The sequence below is a fragment of the Bos indicus genome, chromosome 11 (assembly GCF_029378745.1).
Source record: "Bos indicus isolate NIAB-ARS_2022 breed Sahiwal x Tharparkar chromosome 11, NIAB-ARS_B.indTharparkar_mat_pri_1.0, whole genome shotgun sequence".
NCBI lineage: Eukaryota > Metazoa > Chordata > Mammalia > Artiodactyla > Bovidae > Bos > Bos indicus.
The window spans coordinates 44,611,819-44,635,716 of NC_091770.1; the positions used below are offsets into that span (position 1 = coordinate 44,611,819).

The window sequence follows — 23,898 nt, forward strand, 5'->3', positions numbered from 1 at the left end:
CAAAGAGTCGGACATGACTGAGAAACTAACACTTTCACGGACATAACTGCATACCAACCTGAATGCCCCAGAGCTGTTTATAAAGGAACATCTTCAGAAAACTACACATGCTTCTGGGGGTTGAGGGGCTCAGCAAACCCCAGTGTGAATTCTCATGGCATGGGGGCATTCACCTCTGTCTTCTCTAGGTGCTGTATCTCAGTCCCTCAGCTCAGACCTCACCCAGGCCTGTGCCCGTCCTCCCCATCACAGAAGGGCTTGTGCCCTGAGTAGGGGACGTGCTATCCTGAGACCCCCACCAGCTGGGCCCCCTCCCTCTGCCCCACGGGGAGTGGGTTCCCCGTGGTTCCACCCGAGAGGCCATGTGTTGGGGAGCAGGCACACACACACACACACAGGATTATCTGTCCTGTGGTTAATGATTTGCAAGCTTGCTTAGAAGGTGAAAGAGCACAGGCTGCTGACTGAGGTCCTTGGAGGAGGAGGTGGCACCTGACGTGAAAGCGGCACGCCTACAGAGGGAAACTTCCCAACTTTCTTTCTTTTCTTTACTTGTTTTTTTGACACATCTATTTAAAACATTTTTTTTATTAAGGTCTAGTTGATTTGCAATGTTGGGTTAGTTTCAGGCACACAACAAAGGGAATATGTCCACTCTTTTTAGATTATGTTCCCATATAGGCTATTACAGAGTATTGAGTAGAGCTCCCTGAGCTGTAGAGGAGGTTCTCATTAGTTATCTATTTCCTGACTCTCTTTTAAAACAAAGCACTGACCTTAGTACAACCTGTGTGAATGAGGGTGGATGCTTCCTTGAGCAGGCTTTAACAAGGAGAATCAGGACATATGAAACTAAAAGACTCAGCCTTCCTGAAAATTCTAAGAGCATCTGTCTACAAGGAATAACACGGTGCTGATTCCTCCAGAGACAGGACAGTCACCTTGTCCTGGAGGTAGGTGCCCATGGTGCTGGCTGTTCTCTTCTATTTCATTTCTCTTGGGCTAAGTCAGGGCTTCTTTCCTCTCTCCAAGAAGTCTACCTGGAATTTATCAATAAAGCCTCCCTGGTTTTCTGGCCTATATTTGCTCTGAGATCCTTATGGTTTGGTCCCTGGACTTGGGACCATCTGTGTCTCAGTCTGAGCCTCAGACCCCACTCCTCGCACCCCTCTAGGCCCTGAGCCTCGAGGCCTGGAGTCTCTGTGAGTGAGGCCCTCTCAGGCTCTCGCTCTGGACCTCAGGGGATAAGACCTGATCCCTCTCATGTTCTCCAGGGCCCACTCCTCATCTCTTTGCATCTCTCTTGTGTTGAAGCTCTGGGCTGGCCCTTTTTTCTCTTTCCTCCAGCCTTGACCCTGGGAGGCTCACCAGGTGCTGTGATTTAATGTTGGGATTAAGTCGTGCATTTACTTTGCTCCAGCTCCTTACATGGCTGAGCCTCTGTGAACTACCGAGCAATTTAACTTAAAACTTCTTTCTACTCAGCGTTTGATTGTATTTTGTGTATCTTGGGACATGGGATCTGCAGACAGCATGCAAAGGTCAGGACGAAAGGGAGGGAGTCATTGTTTTCAGCATCCTGATGGTGAGGCTCACATGTCTAAAGTCAGTGAGGAGGCCTTGCTGGGTCCTGAAACTCAGAGGGCCGTGCGGAAGGTCAGGGTGCTCCCAGCCATCTTCCTCTCGTAGTCCTTGTCAAAATCCTCATTCTGAGCCACCGTGAAGTAGTTCTTCCAGTCCCCAGGCATTCCTGCAAGGAGGCGAAACCTCAGTGAGTCTGGGGAGGGGGTTGGGTGAGGATGCACCCAGGGGCTGGCACAGGGCGGATTATGGGGTCTGCTCCTCAGACACTGTTGGGAGTGTTGCCAACAGCACAAGTGCGGGAGCCGGAAGCATGACTGGGAAACAGAAAGGGGCTGGAGTCCTGTCCAACCTCTGAGCGTGTGGCCTCCCTCGCTCCCTCTCTCCATCCCTCCCTTGTGTACCTCGCCTCATGAAGGGGGAGATGGAGTGGTCCATGATGCTGGTGGGCAGCGTGGTATAGTTGGCCATCGGGTTCTCCTTCATGACCTCAAAGGACGTGTGATGGATGATTTTGTCCAGAACTTCCTCTGACACCTCTTTCTCCAGAAACTTCAGGATCTTCCGAATTTCCCGCCTTGGATCCTGTATGTGGAACAGTCACAAAAAGTCAAGTAGTTGGGGGTTTTCCACGAAGGGGTGATGTTCTGTTAGGCAAACTGTTTGGGGAGGGACGACTTAAGAGAGCAGCTCAATTATAGTCGATGTGTCTTCCTTGGGGGAATGACTGTGGATGGCGCTGGATGGTCTTGGGAAGGAAGGACATAGACATGAGGGCTCTCCTAGCCCCAGGGAGGCTGACCGAGAAGGAGGGGAGAGAAACATGAGCACAGCCCTGTGACACCCATCCGGAAACGTCCTGCCCGCGTGCACACATGCAGGGTGAGCACGGGCTTCAGGGCAGGGAGTGTGTCCCCTGGAGGAAGAAACACAGAGGGACAGAAAGAGGGGAGTGACTCTAGGACCAGAGATGGCACAGCGTCTGCAAGTTAAACACAAGGTCTGTCAGAGGCTGAATTAGGGGACCTCACACTGACCCAGGAACGAAAGCCCTTGTGGCCTGTTCTTTCTAATCACAGACATGCAGAGGAAGGACCTTTGGAGTCTGACTAGCTTCCAGAGAACCTCTCAGCAAGGGCCCAGGGGTGGTTTTGTAATTCTAGGGCACTGATCCCTGGGTGCAAGAGTGACCGGGTGATGCCCTTGACACTTGATGAGTGGAACCACATGGGACCAGGCCTGCCAGCATGTGTGTGGACTAAACTTCAGTGTGTGGAGTGGGTTTGGAGTGTGGATGCCAGGAGCTTTACAAGTCATCTTCTAAATCTTCCTGGTAATATCCTGAGGCACAAAAAGAGCTGATTTGCATTTTGTAGGTGAAGAAACATGGTTCGTAAGTGGCAGGATTAATCAAATTGTAAAAGTGGGTGAGACTTCCTAAGTGGAGGATCATCTGAAAATTGTGATCAGAAACAAAGTTGGAAGATTTTTTAGGAAAAAATGTATGACATTTTGATTTCACTTATTAGTATGAATATGACTTAGTATGAATAGTATTATATGACTTAGTATGAATAGAATGCTAGATTTCTAAGTAAAAAACAGAGATGCAATGAGCAACAGAGGGATAGCACAGGGAACTGTAGTCAATATCTTGTCATAACCTATAATGGCAGATAATCTGAAAATAATATATGTGTATATGTATAACTGAATCACCTTGCTGTGCACTTGGAACAGTGTCAACTCTACTTCAATAAAATAAATATATTAAGGAAAAAATAAAGATTGGAGAAAGAAAAAAGAAAACAAGAGAGAAAAAAAGAAAAAGTAGTTGCATCATTTGAGGATAAAGCTGAGTTGGACAGGGCACCAGGGAGAGAGGCCTGGTGTGGTCAGTAGGTGTGACTATAGTTTGATCCCCTCAAGGACACGGCTGGAAGCGGCGGTGGTCGCATGGCCCTCACCTCCTTCATGTCCTCGTAGAAGAGGTAGAGGATGCGATGTTGGTCCTTGGCGTGCCACCAGCCCTTCACGTGGTCGTACCAGGAGCCCCACAGCACTGATGGGAGGGAGACAGAAGTGGGTGTCAGTATTAACCTGAAGCTTCTGAAATAAGCACTGGCGTCTCAAATAAAAGAGGACATTTGAAAAACACAACTAGAATTCTTATTTGCAGAGACAGGGATTTTTTTTTTATATGTATATATATATTTCGTGTAGTCAAGGCTATGGTTTTCCCTGTGGTCATGTATGGATTTCAGAGTTGGACTGTGAAGAAGGCTGAGCGCCAAAGAATTGATGCTTTTGAACTGCGGTGTTGGAGAAGACTCTTGAGAGTCCCTTGGACTGCAAGGAGATCCAAGCAGTGCATTCTGAAGGAGATCAGCCCTGGGATTTCTTTGGAAGGAATGATGCTAAAGCTGAAACTCCAGTACTTGGGCCACCTCATGCGAAGTGTTGACTCATTGGAAAAGACTCTGATGCTGGGAGGGATTGGGGGCAAGAGGAGAAGGGGACAACAGAGGATGAGATGGCTGGATGGCATCACTGACTCAATGGGCGTGAGTCTGAGTGAACTCCGGGAGTTGGTGATGGACAGAGAGGCCTGGCGTGCTGTGATTCATGGGGTCGCAAAGAGTCGGACACGACTGAGCGACTGATCTGATCTGATCTGATCTGATATATTTAGGGAGTTGATAAAAAGTACCCTGGATTCTGTGGCTTCTGTTCCCACCCTTGAACTTATTCCCCTATGAGAAACTGTCCCCAGGGCAGGGGGCAGGTCTGTGTTCCCCTTACATCACCGCGTGGGGCCAGACCAGCGTTTTGAGATAAATACTGTTCCCCAACATACTGATTAAGGGAACAAAGGCCCGTATAGTCAAAGCTATGGTTTTTCCAGTAGTCATGTACAGATGTGAGAGTTGGACCATAAGGAAGGCTGAGGGCGAAAGAATTGATGCTTTCTAACTGTGGTGTTGGAGAAGACTGTTGAGAGTCCATTGGACTGCAAAGGGATCAAACCTGTCAATTCTAAATGAAATCAATTCTGAATATTCATTGGAAGGACTGATGCTGAACCTGAAGCTCCAATACTTTGGCCACATGATGCAAAGAGCTGACACACTGGAAAAGACCCTGACTCTGGGATAGATTTAGGGCAGGAGGAGAAGATGGTGACAGAGGATAAGATGGTTGGATGGCATCACCAGCTGAATGGACATGAATTTGAACAAACTGTGGGATGGTGAAGGATAGGGAAGCCTGGTATGCTGCAGTCCATGGGATCGCAAAGAGTCAGACACGACTGAGCAACTGAACAACACAGGCTGACTGTGAAGAGAAGCTGTGAATCCATTCTGAAGAATCCCAGTGACCAGATGTTTGGGCCCCTTTAGTCTCTGTGATGGAGAATGGGGGGAGGGGGTGCACAGTGTCCTCCCCTGGCCCCCGAGCCACCCCCACCCTCCTCCCCCTGCGAGGTTGACCCTGTGGTCAGTGTCACTGGATCCTCTGTCTTCTGTGTCCCACCCAGGGCCAGGGGGGTGTGCAGGGTGATTCTTTCCCTGCAGCTCCCTGTGGCTGACTGTCTCCCTAGGAACTGCCTCAGCACCTGGCCACGCCCCTGGATCCTGCATCATCACCTGTGAGTTTGTGACCCTCCACCCACAGTGTTCTAAGTAGCATCTTACTGTGACCTCGGGACAGTGACCCCTGATCAGTAACCCTGTCTGGGCGACACCTGTGTCCTCCCAGAACCTCGAGCAGCCCAGTCGCTCAGCAGAAACCATGCCTCTCTGATATGTGGGAGGGTAAAAACGGAGGCGTGGACCTCAGTTTCCTTTCGCTCACCTTTCCCAGCTTTGAAGGTCTCGACATACTCCTCCCAGGAGCCAGGGTCTGGCACCATCTTATTCATTCTTGAGAAATGGTAATAGGATACCAGGCAGTCCTTGGCATTCCTGGCCACGTAGATGATCTGCAGTCAGCCAAGAAAGGGATGGACACAGAGGAAATAATACAGGAAAGGTCACTGTTCGGGAAGAGCCCATGTTGTTTGAAGGACTTAGACCGTAGACCTTAGCCTGTGTTGTTAGATGGACCTGGGTTGGGAAGATCCCTTGGAAAAGGGAATGGCTACCCATTCCAGTATTCTTGGGGGCTTCTCTGGTGGCTCAGATGGTAAAGAATCTGCCTGAAATGTGGGAGACTCAGGTTCAGTCCCTGGGTCAGAAACAGCCTCTGGAGAAGGGAATGAATACCCACTCCAGTATTCTTGCCTGGAGACTCCCATGGACAGAAGAGCCTGGGGGCTACAGTCCATAGAGTTGCAAAGAGCTAGACACTGAGTGACTAACACTTTCACTTTCCTCAACCTCAGGTCTTCAGACTGGTACCTCCTGTCAGATCAGTAGCATTAGATCAGAAATAAGGTGCACAAAATGTAATGCGCTTGAATCATCCCCAAACCATCGTCCCCGCTCCCCGCCCTGGTCCGTGGAAAAATTGTCTTCCACGAAATTGGTCCCTGGTTCCAGAAAGGCTAGGGACTGCTGTCTTGGACCATCCTGTCTGAGTGACTAGACCTGTGCTTTCTGTGACTGTCTCCAGTTTGCCTGGCACAGTTCTGATTACAGCTGTGGTCTTAGCAGAGTCAGGGACAACACACGCTTTCTCTCAGGAGTCCTGCTTAGCGTGACAAGTGCTGCAGTCACGCTACCTCTGCTATTTCTGGGACAGGGGAGGCCCCGAGGTGTTACTCAGGTGAGGAGAGGAAGGTCCCGTTGGCTATCACTGAGCAGGGTGTCTACCCTACTTGTAGGGCAGGGCTGCCTCTGCCTTCTGAGCACCCGAGGAATTGCCTCCTCACAATGACCATCATCCCTGATAAGATTGCGGGATCCCAGTGCAGTGCTACATCTACCACTGGAGCTGCTGGTGACCTGTCCCTTCCTGGGAGAGGCAGAGCTGCTTCTGGGCTTGTCCCACTCCCCTTCCTCCCACCCCCCACCACGGCTGCCCTGTGCTGTAAAGGCCTTTTTTTTCCAGAAAGGTATTTTGGAAAATTTTGTGACCAAGTCTGCACTGTGAATTGCAGGACGCAGATAGATATGTTTACAATTTTGATAGAGCCACAGATTGCTTGCTTTTTTCTTTTTTCCTTCTGTGTTGAGTGCGTTCTCCATATACTTTGTATATTACCCTTTTATCAGACATAGGATTTTCAAGTATTTCCTCCCACTCAGTTCAGTTCAGTTCAGTCGCTCAGTCGTGTCCGACTCTTTTCGACCCCATGAATCGCAGCACTCCAGGCCTCCCTGCTCATCACCAACTCCCAGAATTCACTCAAACTCATGTCCATTGAGTCAGTGATGCCATCCAGCCATCTCATCCTCTGTTGTCCCCTTCTCCTCCTGCCCCCAATCCCTCCCAGCATCAGGGTCTTTTCCAATGAGTCAACTCTTCGCATGAGCTGGCCAAAGTATTGGAGTTTCAGCTTCACCATCATTCCTTCCAATGAACACCCAGGACTGATCTCCTTTAGGATGGACTGGTTGGATCTCCTTGCAGTCCAAGGGACTCTCAAGAGTCTTTTCCAACACCACAGTTCAAAAGCATCAATTCTTCAGCACTCAGCTTTCTTCACAGTCCAACTCTCACATCCATACATAACCACAGGAAAAACCATAGCCTTGACTAGACGGACTTTTGTTGGCAAAGTAATATCTCTGCTTTTGAATATGCTATACAGGTTGGTCATAACTTTCCTTCCAAGGAGTAAGCGTCTTTTAATTTCCCAGAAAAATAAAGTCTGACACTGCTTCCACTGTTTCCCCATCTATCTGCCATGAAGTGATGGGACCAGATGCCATGATCTTCATTTTCTGAATGTTGAGCTTTAAGCCAACTTTTTCACTCTCCACTTTCACTTTCATCAAGAGGCTTTTTAGTTCCTCTTCACTTTGTGCCATAAGGGTGGTGTCATCTGCATATCTGAGGTTATTGATATTTCTCTTGGCAATCTTGATTCTAGCTTGTGCTTCTTCCAGCCCAGCGTTTCTCATGATATACTCTGCATATAAGTTAAATAAACAGGGTGACAATATACAGCCTTGATGGACTCCTTTTCCTATTTGGAACCAGTCTGTTGTTCCATGTCCAGTTCTAACTGTTGCTTCCTGACCTGCATACAAATTTCTCAAGAGGCAGATCAGGTGGTCTGGTATTCCCATCTCTTTCAGAATTTGCCATAGTTTATTGTGATCCACACAGTCAAGGGCTTTGGCATAGTCAATAAAGCAGAAATAGATGTTTTTCTGGAACTCTCTTGCTTTTTCCATGATCCAGCGGATGTTGGCAATTTGATCTCTGGTTCCTCTGCCTTTTCTAAAACCAGCTTGCACATTTGGAAGTTCACAGTTCATGTACTGCTGAAGCCTGGCTTGTAGAATTTTGAGCATTACTTTACTAGCGTGTGAGATGAGTGCAATTGTGCAGTCATTTGAGCATTCTTCGGCATTGCCTTTCTTTGGGATTGGAATGAAAACTGACCTTTTCCAGTCCTGTGGCCACTGCCGAGTTTTCCAAATTTGCTGGCATATTGAGTGCAGCACTTTCACAGCATCATCTTTCAGGATTTGAAACAGCTCAACTGGAATTCCATCACCTCCACTAGCTTTGTTCATAGTGATGCTTTCTATGGCCCACTTGACTTGCATTCCAGGATGTCTGGCTCTAGGTGAGTGATCACACCATTGTGATTATCTGGGTCATGAAGCTCTTTTTTTGTACAGTTCTTCTGTGTATTCTTGCCACCTCTTCTTAATATCTTCTGCTTCTGTCAGGTCCATACCATTTCTGTCCTTTATTGAGCCCATCTTTGCATGAACTGTTCCCTTGGTATCTCTAATTTTCTTGACGACATCTCTAGTCTTTCCCATTCTGTTGTTTTCTTCTATTTCTTTGCATTGGTAGCTTAGGAAGGCTTTCTTATCTCTTCTTGCTATTCTTTGGAACTCTGCATTCAGATGCTTATATCTTTCCTTTTCTCCTTTGCTTTTCGCTTCTCTTCTTTTTACAGCTATTTGTAAGGCCTCCTCAGACAGCCATTTTGCTTTTTGGCATTTCTTTTCCATGGGGATGGTCTTGATCCCTGTCTCCTGTACAATGTCACGAACCTCCTTCCATAGTTCATCAGGCACTCTATCTATCAGATCTAGGCCCTTAAATCTATTTCTCACTTCCACTGTATAATCATAAGGGATTTGATTTAGGTCATACCTGAATGGTGATCTCTGTCTCCTGTACAATGTCTTTTTCTTATGTTGGTGGTTTCCTTCACTGTGCAGAAGCTTTTTAGTTTGATGTAGTCTCACTTGTTTATTTTTACTTTTTATATCAAATCCAAGAAAATCATTGTTGAGACTGATATCAAACAGTGTACTACCTGTATTCTTTTCTAGGGATCTTGTGGTTCCAGGTCTTCCATTCAGATCTTTGATCCATCTTGAGTTCATTTTTGTCTGGTGTGAGAGAGTGGTCCCATTTTATTCCTTTGCATGTGGGATCAACTGTCAGATGTAGAAGTAGAGACATAAAGTAGGCAGGGCGCTCTGGGGGATAAGCCCATGGATGGTTTCTCAAGCGTGTTCCCTGTGTTGTGCATACTCAGCAGACCAGTCCCCCTGGGTAGGGGGTGGGGGGAGGTGTTTCCATCTGATCAAATTAGCACAGGTCCTGCAGCCTTGGCTCCTCCTGTGAGCCCAGCACTGCAGGAACCCTGCCCTTTGCCTCTTTCCTCCCACTGAACAGCCCTCCAGTGTCCATGAACATTCTCGGAAAACCCAAAGGGATGCCCAGCATCAAGGTCTTAGGATCAAGTAAACACATTTCTCAATGCTTATATTGGTTATCACTTGTTTTTTTTTTAAGCAAATAGAAGCTGAGTAATCAGAATCGGGGAAGCTCCAGCTGGATGGGGACCTGCTGAAATGCATCCGGTCTGGAGTCAGATGTCCAAGTGGGAGCAAAGGCCACACACTCACATGTTCTGAGTCTGCAATCCATCTGTGCGAGTCTCTGGCTGCTGCTGTGACAAATTGCCACAGGTGGAGAGCCTTAAAACAGCAAGAAGTTGGCTCTCTTACAGTCTGGAGCTCAGGGTCACTGGATTGGATTCAAGCTGGCCGTGGGGCTGGCTCCAGGGCAGGAGACAAACTTCCCTGCAGTTCCTGGAACCTGAGGCCATCTGTGTGCCTGGGCATGAACTCTGCCCTGGAATCGCCCCCACTTCTGTGTCAGGTGTCACATCCTTCACGTTGTACTTCCACCTTCTCACCTCCTTCCCATCAGGATCCTTGTGACGATGCTCAGGGCTGTCCAGGTAACCATAAGATCTTCGGTCTCAAGATGCTCGATTTAATCACACCTGCCAAGTGCACTCTACAGGTGAGGTGCATTTGCAGGGTTTGGGAGGGGCTGGGATGCAGGTGTCTTTGGGGAACTCCATTTAGCTCCCTGCCCCATCATAATGGGAAAAGCTCGGACTAAGCTCGCCCGCACTTTCTCCTACTCAAACAATCCACAGTTCTCAGCAGATAAAAGAATGTGCTGTCATGGAGACTGTGACATTTTAGAAGGCCTGGTTTCAAAAAGAAGCTGTTAATCTGATGACAAAATACATGTTAGCGTGTCTTCTGACTTTGAGTCTAAAAACATCATTTGGAAATAATATTCGTTCTAGAGCACTGAAATTACGTTAACTCTCTGTAGGAATAAATCAAGATGTTTTCGAAGTCATGGTGATCTGGGTGTAATCTCAGGGCAGCAAATAAGGTGATAGCATTTGATATATGGAAACCTATGGCACCTCTGATGGGAGATGGATGAGATGAGGTGATGGAGCACCACAGAAACCAGAGCAGAGAAACTCAAAAGCAGCCACTCACATTGCATCTCCGAGCTTTGCGCTAAGTAGAGAGTGTTTTGGCTAAACAGCCTTGACTGTGTAGCTCCCCTGGAAAGGGCTCAGCCCAGAGCATGGAAGGGTCTGTGGTTGGGTCTGCAAAGTAGCCTGCCCACAGAGAGATGGACAGTCCAGCCGAGACAAGCATTTGAGTCTGCAAATGTTTGTTACACTTTTCTTTGCAAATCTCTTAGCTGATATTTGGGGTATATTCTGTATTTCATTCGGAGAAGGCAATGGCACCCCACTCCAGTACTCTTGCATGGAAAATCCCATGGATGGAGAAGCCTGATTTTCAGACTCACTGATGAAGCTGACATCAGAAACAAAACAAAACACTAGTACATTCAGTGTACACTGCATTTATAGGATCTCAATTTGCTAAAACAAAAATTTAAAAATAGAGGACAGAGGCATGGCTCTTGCTGGGAGCTTATCCATGATGGAGATGATTTCCAGACACCACATGTAGTCCTGGGCCCCCCACCCTCTGGGGTCTCCCTCTTCCCTCACAGGTTTTCCCTAAATAAACCCCCTTCACATCTTACTCAGCCCTGGCTTGGCTCCTGGAGGATTCACGCTGATATGACTGCCTCCCCAGGAAGCAGGGGCCCTGCCTCGTTGCTCACTGTCTGTGAACGTGGCTCAGCTGATGGTTGATGAGGATGGTGCTGCTTGGAGTCTAGTCTACTGGTACCCAGAAGGAATATTCTGGGAGAAAGATGGATCCAGGCTGGAGTGGTGGGTACAGGGAGGGGTCTTAGCTCACTGCCCAACTGGAACCTGCACCGGGCACCTATCTTTTGAGGTCCAGGGTTGTTTCCTCTTAGATGGAGACAGTCTGAGTATTTGGATCAAGCTTAGCTGTCCTTGGAGAAGGAAACGGCAACCCACTCCAGTATTCATGCCTGGAAAATCCCATAGACGGAGGAGCCTGGTGGGCTACAATCCATGGGGTCACAAAGAGTCGGACACGACTGAGCGACTTCTGTTTGTGTGTGTGTGTAGCTGTCCTTACCTTTGCGTTCTCTTTCCAGAAGGAAGGGGGGAGCATCTGAACAGGCAGGTGCGTCTTCAGAGTCCTCGGAGAAGGCATCTTGTTGGCGAGATCCAGACCTGCAACAAGGGCACTGCTCAACTAACACTTCTCATCCATATTTCCGTTGTTTTGCCAGCATCTGGAGCCACACTCACCACGTGCCAGGTACCCTCCACCCGACTCCACATTGCAAATTACATCCTAGGCTGGCGGCCCGCCCAGTGTCATCAAGTTATATGTTTTCATATAAAGCTACAGTACAGTCATCAAACAGTGTGGTATTGGCACAAAGAGAGATACGTAATGGAAAAGAGCAGAACAGAAAATCCAGAATGCATCCATATGCGTGTGTGTGTTAGTCATTTAGTCGTCTCATTCTTTTGCGACCCCTGTCAGGCTCCTCTGTCCATGAAATTCTCCGGGCAAGAATAGTGGAGTGGGTTGTCATACCCTTCTCCAGCAGATCTTCCCAACCCAGAGATCGATACCGGGTCTCCTGCATTGCAGGTAGATACTTTATCACGTGAGCCACCAGGGAAGCCCATACGTAGAAGGTAAAATTCAAGTTTTGTGAAGGGGCCAAGGCAATTCGATGTGAGAAAAGATAATTTTTTTGCCTGATGGTGCTGGAATAACTGGCTCAATCAATCATGGGTTTTCAACAGGCAGTATTTTTAGAAATGAGGGATGATTAGAGTTTGAGAGGTTTAATAATGTGCTCAAGGTTGTCCAGATAAGAATCCAAATCAGAACTGTTTGAGTCCAAAGTCTCTGTCTTTTCACCATCAGGTTGGGTCCTACTGCAAAGCTACTCTTTGCTGCTATTTACTCTATAAAAGCAATCCCTTACAGACTTATGGACACAGCGAGGGAAGGAGAGGATGGGACGAAGTGAGAGAGCACTGACATGTATACATGACCATATGTGAAATAGATAGCTAGTGGGAAGCTGCTGTTTAGCACAGGGAACTCAGCTCCAGGCTCCATGATTACCTAGAGGGGTGGGATATAGGGCTGGGAGACAGGTTCAAGAAGGAGGGGACATATGTATACATATAGCTGATTCAGGCTGATGTATGGCAGAAACCAACACAATATTGTAAAGCAATTATGCTCCAATTAGAAGAAAAATCTAAAAAAACACACCCTCCGTTCCTAACTGGTTGCCGGCTCTTCAAGTGTGCACTCTCCTACATTTCTTAGTATCTTTCGTGTGAAGCACACCATTTGTTGATATTAATAACAGAGGGACTATGTATAATTTAACTTGGATCCCTGGCAGACAGGTCAGAATTGTAACACAGCAGAAGCCAGTCCTCCCGGAGTGGGCAGACCTGACCCAGGGGTGAGGTTCCTGGTCACTGGAGGCCAGCTGTCCTCAACCCTGCCTCCCCTGTGTGGAATGTTCCTGCCTAGTCTTGAGTCCTTGAGAAATCGCAGGAGATGTGCTGCCTGAAGCCACCCAGTCCGTATTTCAGCAGAGGGACTGAGGGGTCTTTTCTCACAGCTGACGGAGGTATGTTGACCTAAACCATCCTCAGACTCCTTCCCAGCAGAGGCCACAGCCCCACAGGCCCAGGCGGCACATACCTGAGCTGAGGGGCGGGGGAAGCGCCCACTCGATGAAAGGGTGCCGGTCAAAGGTGTTGGCCCGCTGGCACTTCTGCATATCCCCGTCGTTCTGGATCATGTCCACGATCTCCTGGGTCCAGGTGGTGCCTGGAAGGGTTACTTAACCTCAGTTCTGCCTGCTCTCTGGGCAACTCCATTCTTCATCAATTATTCCCATATTCAGTAAAACCTACCTCTGCTTACGTTGAGCACCTGCGTGACCCCCATGATGGATGGGCCTCTGCTCTGAGCCCCTGTCCCCACTGCCAAGGTCTCCCCCACACCTGCCTTCTTGTGAGACTGAGAGCTCCACTGAGTAGGGGCTGGCCTTTTGTCCCTTTGTCCCTTTGTCCCTCAGACCTCATACCTGGCATAGGGTTTTGAACCTAAAAAGTGTAACCTGAGAGAAAGAATATTGACTCAAAGGAATGTCAGGAGATACAAAGTTGAGGCAGATACTGTCCATACTCCAACAAGCTTCCAGTCTTGTTGGAGGAGATACGATACACCGAAGACTGCTTCTTGCCTAGTTAATATCCATTCTCCCCATCTTTCTCAAGTTAATAGATGCTTAATTTTTAGCAGAGCATATAGCTAAAGGTTGGACTGCCCAGATGGTCCTAGTGGTAAAGAACCTGCCTTCCAATGCAGAAGACTCAAGAGACGTGGGTTTGATCCCTGGGTTGGGAAGGTCCCCTGGTGCAGGGCATGGCAACCCACTCCAGTATTCTTGCCTGGAAAATCCCATGGACAGAGGAGCTGACAGGCTATAGTCCATGGGGTCACAAAGAGTTGGACATGACTGAAACCACTTAGCATGCATGCAAGCACATAGCCAAAGACTGTATAAAAAGATTATTTTCTCAATCTTTCTTACTGCTAAAGGTGGCCATGCCATTACATTTTGGGAAGCTGTCTTTAAAGGGCAGGAACATGACCTCATTCTCTTCTTCCTGCCTCCGTGTTGCTGTTTGGAACATGCATGTGATGGCTGGATCTCTAGCAGTCATATTGGACTATGAAACCAAAAGCTAAGCCTGTAGATGGTGCAGCAGAAAGTTCAAAGACCCAGGGTTTCTAAGGATCAGCACAGCCACCATTTTAGCCCTGGACTTTTAACCTCCAGAGTGCTTTTACTTTTGAGTTTCCTGATACATATAGCCAAACTGAATCCTAACGGATACAGACATGTGGGTGGGCAAAGAACTAGCCCATGTGCCCTACCCACCACATGTCCATTTTCCTTTTCACATCAAAGGCATTTATTGCCCCTGACTCTTAGCTAAGCCTGGCGCTCACTGATACATAAGACAATACACAGATAACTGAGAGGTCTCCAGTAAGAGCCATGAAGACCGTACAAAGGGCCCTGGGAGTTCAGAGGAGGAGTGGAGCCCGCTCTGGATGGGTAGGTGGGCTCAGCTGAGCTGGTCTTTTGGAGAGAAACAGTCAGAGGGGGAGGAGAGCGTCCACTTGTGTTAATAAGCCAGGGCATCCAAGGGAGGAAACCTCAGAGCTAGGGTTAAGGTGGGCATATTCACATGCTAGAAAGCTTAAGCAGGGGATGGGGGATGGGGTATGGGTGTAGGGAGGATTGAGAGGCTGTGGGGGAGGTGGGAGAACACAGCTACAGAAAGAGTTCTGGGAGGGTCTGGGGGGTTGACTGCATAATTTCCAAGGTGAAGGGAGAACAAATTTCTGCTCTGAGGTGCAGTGCCAATTTGAATTCAGATCTGAGCAAGAGACATGCAAGCCAGACAAAGATGATTTTTGAGAAACTGAGAGCTTCCAATAGGAGTAAGCAGGAGCCACTCCCCACTCCTGGCCCCCCACCCCACCCTCTCCCCACCATCTAGTTTTCTGAGCAGGCCTGGTTGGCAGTGCTGTGTGGTAGGAGCAGTGTGAGGCTAGGGAAGGCATCCTGAGCTACAGAGGAGAGACAGGCATGGTGACATGGCCAGTTAGGAACCATGGGGCAGGGGCACCCCCTGCAGTCTTCCTGGTTCTGAGCATCTCGGACTCCTCTTGCAGCGTCTACTGGCCACCGAGAGACATTCCCAGGCTGGCTACAGCTGAAAAATTTTCTGCCTTCCTTGGCCCTACTGCTTGAACGATACATACATAACAGGGGGTTCCATCTCACACTCCATCCAGCCCTCCGGGTTCTGAGGTCTCTGCTCCTCTAGCTTCAGAGCCTGGCCTCTCTGCTTCTTCCCTTCTGGTTCTCCCCACAAGCTTCTCTCCCTTTTGTAGGATTCTGTAAGTGTCACCCCACGCCTACCTCCCCCGCCACCCCCGCCGCCTCCTCACTCCCCATTCCTTCCCTCTGTATGCATGCAGGTTTGGACTAACACCACTTGCGCTTTTCCCATTGGGCAAAACGCTCAGTTCCAGCTCCATCTCCATGTGCAGGAGAGCCTGGGGAGGACAGGCTTCCCCTAGGAGCTTCCTGCTGTTCCTAAGACTCTGCGCTTTCATGTGATTCTATGGGAGGCTGGCCTTTTCTTCCTCTATCAGGGACCGAAATAAAAAGGAGGCTCATGGACTCTGGGGGTTTGGAGTGCATCAATAAGAGTGGTTTTCATTTTTTCAGGAACTGTGTGCTAAGTCACTTTAGTTGTGTCCAACTCTGCAACCCCTCGATTGTAGCCCCCCAGGCTCTTCTGTCCATGGGATTCTCCAGGCAAGAAATACTGAAGTAGGTTGCCCTGCCCTCCAGGGGATATTCCTGACCCAGGTATTGGACCCACATCTCCTTTGTCTCCTGCATTGGCAGGTGGGTTCTTTACCACTAGTGCCACCTGGGAAGCCAGCGTCTGACCCTGGTGAAAACCTGCAATTTTAAAATCTGAGGAACCTCCAGGCATCCCGGCTCTGCTGAAGCCCCCCACCTCAACTTTCTTCAAGCTACCTGCTTTTGCGTAGGTTGCAATGAGAAGGTCGTCAGGCTTGGCTTTAAAATTCCAGATTTTGTCCCAGTTATCGCTTATCATCTTGGTCATGAGAATTCCGTTCACTTCCTTGGTTTCTGGTTGCAGGTATTTCTCCTCCAGGTGGAGATCTTTCATCTCCTCCAAAGACATCTTTGTCGGTGAGACTATTTCACTGGTATATAAAAGAAAGGGGTGGTTATGTCATTTCTAAAGCTTTGAACAGTCATTCCTTTTTTAAAATTTAAGATTCTCCGAGAAACTTAGGAGAGATGTGTTGGAAATTCATTATTATGTTTAATGTTAACCTAAGAAGTGAGAGAAGTAAAAACTGTGGGACCTTGAGCATTTTAAATAACTTCATTATTTAAAATGTATAAATTGGAAAGAACAGAATGTTTTATTTAAAGCTGATTCTTCACATCTTCCCCCAAATATAAAACAGACAATCTTCTTCATTAGGAAGAAATTAGGAAATTTTAAAAAATAATTTTCAAAAGATGGTTGCAGGCAACAGACTATCAAACAGTATTGTGTGATTCTGTTTCCATACGTGCTATCTTTCTGCTACTCTGTGTCCCATGACCTTGGGATGTCTATCATGGAAAAATCTGACTTGCTAAAGAATAATGTCAATTTTCTGAGTTCAAATGGATTCCTAATTTTTTCAGTCTATTTACAAGTAGAAGCTATTTTTTGAATGACAGTATCCATTAGCATATTTTGTTGTTTTGTTTTTCTGCCAATATTTTTATTTTTATCTTGCTCATTTTTTCCATTTACACCCAGCTGGATTTGGTGGACAACAGGCATAGCCAGTATCGAATATTCTGTCTTAAAATATAATGATTGTTAGAGAACAAAAGACAAGCCACAGGCGTAGGAAGAATATGTGCAGAAGGCATATCTGATAAAGTTCTGTTATCCAAACTATGCAGGGAACTCCTAAAACACAACAGAAAGAAAACAAACAACATGATCAAAAAGTGGGCAAAAGAGCTAAACCGCACCCCACCAAAGATACAGATGACGCGTGAGCATGTGTTGAAAGCTTGTGTCCATACAGAACCTGAACACAGACATCCATGGCACTTTATTCACAAGTGCTCAAACCTGGAATCCAAGCCCTTATAGGGAAGGGATAAAAAGCCATGGTACATTCACACAATGGACTGTTACTCAGCACCAAAAAGAAATGAACTGTCAAGCCATGAAAGGACATGGAGGAAGCTTCAATGAATATACCAAGCAAAACAAGCCAGTCTGAGAAGTGTTAGTCACTCGGTCGTGTCCGACTCTTTGTGACCCCATAGTCTGTAGCCTGCCAGTCTCCTCTGTCTGTGGGACTTTTCCAGGCAAGAATAGATTGCCATTCCCTTCTTCAGGGGATCTTCCTGACCCTGGGATTGAACCCACATCTCTTGGACTGGCAGGCAGGTTCTTTACCACTGAGCCATGCGGGCAGCCAGTATGTATGGGTATATTGTTCCCTTACTGATGGACCCACATGGCTCTTAGGTAGTGTTGCCAGGTATACATTTTGCTCTCCTTTTATTGTCAGCCTAATTATTCCATTGTTTTCTGGCCTCTTTCTGTTATTGAGAATTTTGCTCTCAGTTCTTTAAGTAGAATGTCTTTCTTCTCTAGTTTTAAAAACAGTATTTTCTCTTTGTTTATCTAGGCTGGTGTAAGTTTTTATTTACCTTTCTTGGAACTTGCACTTTTGGTTTCAGGATCACGAGTGTCATCGATTTGGAACACTCGCAGCCCTTCTTCCTCTTCTCTCTGTTCTTTCCTTGGAACTCCAGCCAGCTCTGTGTCTGACCTTCAGTTTCTGTCCTCAAATCTCCTAGCCTTTACTCGCTCTGTCTTTGGCTATAGTCAATGTCATTCTTTTCAGCCTGCCTCTGTTGTATGAATTGTATTGAATCTGTTACTTAACTTGTTCTTAGTTTCAATTATTGTCATTATTTTTTACTCGTAGATATTTTGTCTGTTTCTTATTTCCCACGGGTTATGACTTCATTCTTACACATCTTAGTGGACTATTGCATGTTGCTGGCGTTTCTGACTTCAGTATTTTGCAGGTGGGACTCAGCCAGCTCTGCTCCATGTGCGCTTTCCCCAAGTGCCGTGTAGTTTCTCATCCTGCGCTCATGACCGGCAGCCCTTTACGCATGGGAGCTCTTTGCTCATTCAGATAGTGGGCTCCTGCCCGGCTCTGTGACTGCGCTGAAGACTCTCAGCTGACCTCTATGAAAAAGGCCTGCTAACAAACGGGGGAGGAGTGATAGAAAAAACCCACCAGTGGATGCGGACCACCCCTGGATAAGCTAGGGGCAGAAACAGGCTCTTCACAGACTCAGAGTCTCACCCCAGAGGTTACAGATGGACAATGTGCCTTCGTGATGGAGTGACATGCAGGCGACACCTGGACCGAGAGCTGTCACCGAGCACATGAGGGGTCATCCTGTCCCCACACCACATGTGGCTGCACATTTAAAGGGCTGCTTGTTATCTGCATCCAGAAATTTCTGCTGTTTCTATTGGGAAGGTTTTCAAGTAATCTGGTTTTGTCAGTAGAACTGGAAGTTCCTTAAGCTCTTATTTTTGGCTTAATGTAAAACTTCTTTATCCTGTAAATTGGCAGAAAAGACCTCCCTGGATATGTTTTAAACTTTGTAAACTTCTCTACTGAGTCAAAAGAGAAAAACATTAACCTAAAAAACACATTCTTTCTGAAATTAAAAGGTAATCTACACATATTCAGTTTAGCAAAAAGCAATTTCAGTGGCATACAGAAATAGCAGAACTTGAGCAAACCTTGCTCTGGAAATCTAGAAATCCAGAAATGAACTAGTTTGAGCTTCTATGGCAGGAGCCCCTTCCCGTTCACCTGGGGCCTCCCGTGCTGGTCTGAGGACTCACACGATGGGAGTCTGACTTGGTTACAGCTGTTAAACCACTGCCTCAGCCTCCTTCTCTCCTGAGGCCTTGGTCAATCCGTCCCCTTGGGCTGAGGCTTGGGGGTCCTGCGACACCCTCCTGCTGGCCATTCTCCCCATCCCCCCACAAAGGGCTCTCCTGACCTTCTGTGTCTGCCACTGCCCAGCCCTTTCTTGGCCTGGGGTGTGGGGCCCCTTCCTGAAGCCACAAGCAAAGCTGAGAAGGCCTCTGGTCACCCGGCTCTGTGGACTGCCCGCCTGGGCCCTGAATCTGCCATCAGTTTGTCTGTCTGTTCTTTTCAAAACACTTCCAGCTAACAGCAGGGACTTGAGTTTGGGCTAAGACCCTGGGCAAAGAGCCTGGCCCAACTTCCTGGGGGATCTGGGCCCACACTGGAAACACATCCGTGTTCCCCGGGGACTTGCTTCAATGGGTGGAGGTGGTGGCCTGGCCCCCTGCAGGGAAGGATAGACCTGGAGTTTTCTCAGGGGATCCCAGGTGAACCCCTAGGAAGGCCTCCTGGGATCCAGGGACAGAAGCTTCAGGAAAGTCTAGGATGAGGGGTGGAAAGTAATTTTCTGCCTCCTATCTTTGAGAAAAATGTTATTTCTGTATGAGCAGGAGCAAGCAGCCAGCATATCCCCCTCCTGGATGCTTGCTCTGTCCTCTTGCAAGGGGGCTGAGCTGATGGGGAAGGACCCCAGGCAGGTGGCTCACCAACCTTGATCTCTGCTCCTGTGTGCTGGCCCCGAGGACTCCCTCTTGCAGGCTCTTCTCCCACCTGCTTCCTGAAGCCCGGACCTGCCAGTGGAGGAGGCTGGGGAGCAGCTCCTCTCTGGTCCTGCCCCTTGGTTCCCTTGAAATAGGACCTGCTTAAGGTGGGCGGGGATGCGGCTTCGCTCAGGGTTCAGGCAGAGGCGAGGAGGTGAGGGAAGTGGCCAGTGGGCACCCTGGTCATCCTCTATGGTCCGTCTTCCCAGACTACAGCCTGGCCCTTGGTTCCATGGCTGCCTATTTCCTGGTTCCAGCAAGCCATTTGGAATTACAAGGACAAAGAGCAGTGGCTCTGTGGCAGCTGCAGTGGCTTCTCCTGTTCCTGGAGTGACCTCAATAACTGCCTGGACACCTTCCCAATGCACCCAGATGAGTCCTAGGAATTCTTTCAACCTTTTTCCAGCGTATCACCCCCACACTGAAAAGGGTTTGCTAAAACATAGAGCCTGGTGGCCATCCCTGGTCTAGAGTGTACATAGAATTCCGATGGGTTAAAAGTCAAAAGGTTAAGAAAGCAATGGGATTTATTTTGTTTGCTTAGGATTATTTATTTTGTTTGTAAGCAATTTTGATTGCTTAGTAAGTAGATACCATCTACTTACTATTGTTAACCAAGGCTTTTTGCTTCCTTTTGCTAGTTTAATTGAACTACCTGGGTGCTTACACAAAACTGCTGTATAAAATGTTCTTGCAGGAACTTCCCTGGTGGTCCAGTGGCTAAGACTCTGCACATCGAATGCAGGGGGTCCTCAGTTCAATCCCTGGTCAGGGGATGAGATTCCTGCATTCCACAATTAATACCTAGACAGCCAAATAAATAAATAAATATCTAAAAAATGTCCTTGCAGTCAGACTGCCTGTGCCCTTACACATTTGCTAAAATCTGTTTGTTTTCTTTATTTTTAAGTGCTTTACTTGTATCACTATGATTTAAAAATCCTCCTCTCAGTCCTGCCAGATAGCTGCCATCATTACCTGTTTTACAGGGAAGAAATAAGAATCCTGGAGAGTAACCCACCAGAGCCCAGAATAACTCAGGGGTTTGAATCCAGCTGGTCAAGGTTCAAAACCTCATAGCCACTACTTTGTTCTTCCCACAATGAGGTGTGGGCAGGTAAGTTGCAAGATGCTCGCTTTGAATATACAGAATCAGATCTGTTAGATTTACTGGATCCTCCATATTTCATAGCAATGATTTTAGATTATGAATTTAGATTAGATTATGAATTGGAGGAACCAGAGATCAAATTGCTGTTGGATCATTGAAAAGGCAAGAGAGTTCCAGAAAAACATCTATTTCTGCCTTATTGACTATGCCAAAGCCTTTGTGTGGATCACAATAAACTGTGGAAAATTCTGTAAGAGATGGGAATACCAGATCACCTGACCTGCCTCTTGAGAAATCTGTATGCAGGTCAGAAAGCAATAGTTAGAACTGGACATGGGACAACAGACTGGTTCCAAATAGGAAAAGGAGTACGTCAAGGCTGTATATTGTCACCCTGCTTATTCAACTTCTATGCAGAGTACATCATGAGAAACGCTGGGCTGGGTGAAGCACAAGCTGGAATCAAGATTGCTGGGAGAAATATCAATAACCTCAGATATGCAGATGACACCACCCTTATGGCACAAAGTGAAGAAGAAACAAAGAGCCTCTTGATGAAAGTGAAAGAGGAGAGTGAAAAAGTTGGCTTAAAGCTCAACATTCAGAAAACGAAGATCATGGCATCCGGTCCCGTCACTTCATGGCAAATAGATGGGGAAACAGTGTTAGACTTTATTTTTGGGGGGCTCCAAAATCAACGCAGATGGTGATTGCAGCCATGACATAAAAAGACGCTTACTCCTTGGAAGAAAAATTATGACCAACCTAGACAGCATATTAAAAAGCAGAGACATTACTTTGCCAACAAAGGCCCCTCTAGTCAAGGCTATGGTTTTTCCAGTACTCACGTTTGGATGTGAGAGTTGGACTATAAAGAAAGCTGAGCGCTGAAGAACTGATGCTTTTGAACTGTGGTATTGGAGAAGACTCTTGAGAGTCCCTTGGACTGCAAGGAGATCCAACCAGTCCATCCTAAAGGAAATCAGTCCTGAATGTTCATGGGAAGGACTGATGTTGCAGCTGAAACTCTAATACTTTGGCCACCTGATGCGAAGAGCTGAGTCATTTGAGAAGACGCTGATGCTGAGAAAGATTGAAGGCAGGAGGAGAAGGGGACAAGAGAGGATGAGATGGTTGGATGGTATGGACATGAGTTTGAGTAAACTCCGGGAGTTGGTGATGGACAGGGAAGCCTGGGGTGCAGCAGTCCATGGGGTCGCAAAGAGTCGGACACGACTGAGTGACTGATAAATTGGATTATGAAATTAGATTAGCAAATTTATAATGGTCCAAATAAGCTATAACATTATTATATGTTAAACTGGTCATCTAAAAAGTGTACCAAGTTACATATGTGTATGTTACTACACCAAGTGTCTCCTTGAGCTTCCCTGGTGGCTCAGATGGTAAAGAATCTGCCTGCAATGCAGGAGACCTGGGTTCGATCCCTGTGTCAGGAAGATCCCCTGGAGAAGGGAATGGCTACCCACTCCAGTATTCTTGCCTGGAGAATTCCATGGACAGAGGAGCCTGGCTGGCTACAGTCCATGGGTCGCACAGAGTTGAACACCACTGAGCGATCAATACTTTCACTTTCAAGTGTCTTCCAAAGATGCTCGCTCTAATCTGTAGCATTAAACTTAAAGTTTATGAGGTCCGTTTGCTTCTGTTTGTTCTGGAGGAAAAGAGTGAGATGCGAGAAACAGAATATTTCTCTTTACCAGGAATGATAATTTCTGGAATTTTAATTTGGAGTTTCAGTGACACTTAATGTTCATGACCTCTTGAAGAGCGCACCCAGAATTTAAATCATGATTATCTGAATGATGTGTGTTTAATTGTCAATCACAGCTAAAATGTTAAATAGTTATATTGCTTCTGTTACCAATGTTCAAATGCCTTAGGATTTCTAGCTGGACTAGTCAATGGAAGGATGGTGAATTCCCCAGGAGGAAGTGGCCAGAGAAGGCTGGACTGTTGTTCATGTCTGGATTGCATTTGAAAATGGTGGTGGGTTTGTGGATCCATGGAGTGAAATACAGGGTACAAGCACTTAGATAGTTGAGGACTAGGTTACTATGGAGCTTTTTGTCTGAATGCGCTAGGTAGATAGATGGTACTTATTTGTTCATGTTCATGCGTGAATTCCATCCATGCATCCACCTATGCCTCCATCTATCCCTCCACTCTTCTATCCATTTATCCATCCATCATCCATCCATTCATCCCTCCATCCATTCATCCCTCCATCCATTCATCCCTCCATCCCTCCATCCATCATCCATTCATTCATCCCTCCATCCATTCATTCCTCCATCCATTCATTCCTCCATCCATCCATCATCCATCCATTCATCCCTCCATCCATTCATCCCTCCATCCATCATCCATCCATTCATCCCTCCATCCATTCATTCCTCCATCCATCCATCCTTGCATGTATCCATCTATGCGTGCATGCTTCCATCCTTCTATCCATTCATCTATCCATTGTCCAAAGAAGAGTCACTGAGCACCTCCCATGTGCTAGGCTCTGCTGAAAAGTTGGTGCTGTAGGATGAAGCTTTCTGGTACGGTGACACAGATAATAACAAAATAGGAAGCAAGGTTATAGAAGGTGCTCTGTCATGAGGAAGACCAGGAGAGTTAGTGATGGGATGCAGCAGGATGCTGGCCAAGAAACAATTCACAAACACGCTCTCCAAGGGAGTGGGTTTAGACCCGAAGGAGCCAGGTAGGCTTGGAGACTTGGCAGTGGAATTCTGGGCAGAAAGGGCTGCAGGTCCTAAGACTAGGGGCTGGAGCAGCTCTTGGAACTATAGGAGCCTGAGCCTCTGAGTTTGATGATCAGGGGCAAGGTCAGAAACGTAGGTGAGGATCAGGTCAAGATGCTTTGGGTCTGGAAGTGAGTTTGGGTTTTGTTCTAACCTGAGAGGGCCCC

At 47.3% G+C, this 23,898-nt stretch overlaps 1 protein-coding gene and 1 long non-coding RNA gene across 4 annotated transcripts; one reads left to right on the forward strand and one right to left on the reverse strand.

The window, feature by feature from the left end:
- Window positions 1-816: 816 nt before the first annotated feature.
- Window positions 817-22,614, forward strand: LOC109566121 (uncharacterized). 3 transcript variants are annotated; one of them, XR_011569274.1, is made up of 4 exons: window positions 817-953; window positions 9,517-10,032; window positions 11,587-11,753; window positions 20,836-22,614. It is a non-coding gene; the product is annotated as an uncharacterized lncRNA (long non-coding RNA). The 3 variants fall into 3 exon arrangements; XR_011569273.1 differs by lacking the exon at window positions 20,836-22,614 and adding an exon at window positions 18,217-20,688 and having other exon boundaries at window positions 11,587-13,104; XR_002181754.2 differs by lacking the exon at window positions 20,836-22,614 and adding an exon at window positions 18,217-20,688.
- LOC109566120 (sulfotransferase 1C1) lies at window positions 936-19,917 on the reverse strand. Its single transcript, XM_019970238.2, has 8 exons — window positions 19,797-19,917; window positions 16,111-16,304; window positions 13,179-13,307; window positions 11,568-11,665; window positions 5,437-5,563; window positions 3,549-3,643; window positions 1,986-2,166; window positions 936-1,750 (listed from the first exon to the last, which is right to left on the reverse strand). The coding sequence occupies exons 2-8, from the start codon at window positions 16,280-16,282 to the stop codon at window positions 1,638-1,640; spliced, it is 915 nt and encodes a 304-aa protein (XP_019825797.2). The 5' UTR covers window positions 16,283-16,304; window positions 19,797-19,917; the 3' UTR covers window positions 936-1,637.
- Window positions 22,615-23,898: the final 1,284 nt, after the last annotated feature.